The sequence below is a fragment of the Lactuca serriola genome, chromosome 5 (genome assembly GCF_051521515.1).
Source record: "Lactuca serriola cultivar US96UC23 chromosome 5, Lser_US96UC23_V15, whole genome shotgun sequence".
In the NCBI taxonomy this organism is placed as follows: Eukaryota; Viridiplantae; Streptophyta; class Magnoliopsida; order Asterales; family Asteraceae; genus Lactuca; species Lactuca serriola.
Window position 1 is genome coordinate 97,056,337 of NC_136412.1, and position 2,307 is coordinate 97,058,643.

Sequence of the window (2,307 nt, forward strand, 5' to 3'; positions counted from 1 at the left end):
TATTGAGATTTTGGTATGTTGACTAGTAGGATGTTATTATTAATGTTCATATTATTTTGTGGATGGACGATCCCCTTGATGTTATTATACCAAAAAAAAACCCTATAAATAGCAAGAAACTTTTTAAGTGGTTTTCGTCGATGTCAAAAAAGGTTATGGCGGAGATGGCGAGGATACTGTCATACCGAGGGTGATGATGAGGAGAATGATGGGCATGAAGACAACGATGATGATTAGTTAGTTTATGTTTAGTATATTGTACGATTGTTAATGACTAAATTAATACTCTATCCTTAGATTTGTAATAAGTATGTTATCAACTTTTATCAAGTATTTTACATTGACAATGTGGATTATGCATTTTATGCAATTTATGTAATTTTATTATTTCATTTTAGCAGAATTATTTAAAAAAAAAAATAATAATAAGACTATGTCTATTAGCGGCGACACGAATTACCGGCGACAAATACACTTTAGCGACGTATTATTAATGGTGACTTAATAACGGTTGTCGCCAGTAATACTTTTAGCGGCGATTTTTTGGTGTCTTTACGATCGAAAATAATTGCCGAAAATACCTTATTTTTTGTACTGAACAGCAAAAAATGATACATGATCATGGTCGATTTACCATTGATAAGAAGTAAGATAATTGTTTTACTAAGAGCCAATTTTTAGTCTTTTTTCAACCAAATAACACCATTAAACCAAAACCGATCTCCACATTAATATTTAGTTATCCAATAGATATATTTAACATCAGATTGTTAGAAAGAACATTTTATTTAGTACTACAATATAAAAAGAAATACTTTTGGCAAGAGATAGCATGTTAATTACTAGAGGTTCCTTCAAACATACATCCACCGGCTTTATACGTTTCTCAAACCCCAGCAACCCCATCATACATTCATAACCGTAGGCTATACGTGGGTTACTCAAAAAAGGCTTCAAAACGATACCGTCTTGACAACCTTAGTTATGTACTTACATAACCGAACATGCATTAGGGTTATCATCACTGAACAAGGTGATGTAAGAGTAGGAAGGGTCTTCGTATCTGGTAACACCAACTGAACCAGTGGTGTCTACCTTTCTGACATAACCAGGAGGTGCTTTCTTGTCATATACTTGAGCAGCGTAGGGCTGTGCCACAAGATTGTAGGGCACATATGGCCAAATCTCTGATTTTTTACCAGTTGACTTGGCCTTTTTCAGTACCTTGTTTGCTTCTACATAGCCACTCACTGTCACCTTCTGTTGTTTCCTGTTTATTTCAACCTTCTTCACACCTGTATCACCAAACCACAACCAAATTTGTATTAAAGATTCGGTAGACATTGCATGTAGGATCCGACTAAGGATTTTAAACATCTGAAAATTACTAGAAAATACGTAATGTAAAATGGGTACGTACCAGAAAGAGAAGAGAGAGCTTTCTTGACCTTAAGCTCACAACCATCACAATCCATTCGGACCTTCAGATCGACTGTCTGTAGCTGCTGCTTCTTCTTTTTCTGTTTATGACCACTGCTCATCAAGTCGGATATGTACTCCAATGTTCCTGCAACTCCCATTTCTTTTTTTCTTCTTGTGAATGGTGGGTAAGTAAGTAATCGATCGCTACTTATTTATCAGAAGTTGGTGGGACCCTTAACAACCATGTGTCAAACAGTTGTCTTTTAAAAATCGAAGGGGTCGGGTGAAGATGCTTCAGGAAATAACAACGATTCTGACGTTCGATTATTGTTGAATGTTATTTACTTTTAAGAGTAATTTAGGGAATGACATAGTAAATATGCATGTTGTTTGACTAATAATTAAATATTTATAATCATATTATTACATAGGATGTTTTTGGTATCGGTTACAAGTTAATAAAGTTCAATCATGGTTGACCTAAATATCGGTTAAATATAATGCTTTTGAATCGATCAAAATTACTGATTTTTAAGATAATGTTACAACTTTTTGTAGAATAGTCCAAAAGGAAGGTGCGGAGAGAGTATCCAGTATCCTCCTGCATGTGCGTTGTATCTTTGTTTATGTTGCAAACCAAACCAATTCCAACACATCACCTATCTAATTCCAAATAGTCAAACTTAGCGATCTTCAAAACGTGAATTCTTTCAAAATACTGAGCATTTTTGAATAATATTACACTGTGGCATACCATTTACCATAAAACCGAACAGGGTTCCAAATTTCATCGAAAAAAAAAGTAATTCGTAGCAATTTTAAGATAGCAAAACAAGAATAATTTTGACTTTTGGAAGTCAATCATGAGTCTAATTTTGGAACCCT

At 34.2% G+C, this 2,307-nt stretch overlaps 1 protein-coding gene across 1 annotated transcript; it reads right to left on the minus strand.

Annotated features, from left to right (window-relative positions):
- Positions 1 to 705: 705 nt before the first annotated feature.
- On the minus strand, positions 706 to 1,617 carry LOC145051136 (Heavy metal transport/detoxification superfamily protein). The gene is made up of 2 exons (XM_078999266.1): positions 1,421 to 1,617; positions 706 to 1,295 (listed from the first exon to the last, which is right to left on the minus strand). The coding sequence occupies exons 1-2, from the start codon at positions 1,578 to 1,580 to the stop codon at positions 991 to 993; spliced, it is 465 nt and encodes a 154-aa protein (XP_078855392.1). The 5' UTR covers positions 1,581 to 1,617; the 3' UTR covers positions 706 to 990.
- Positions 1,618 to 2,307: the final 690 nt, after the last annotated feature.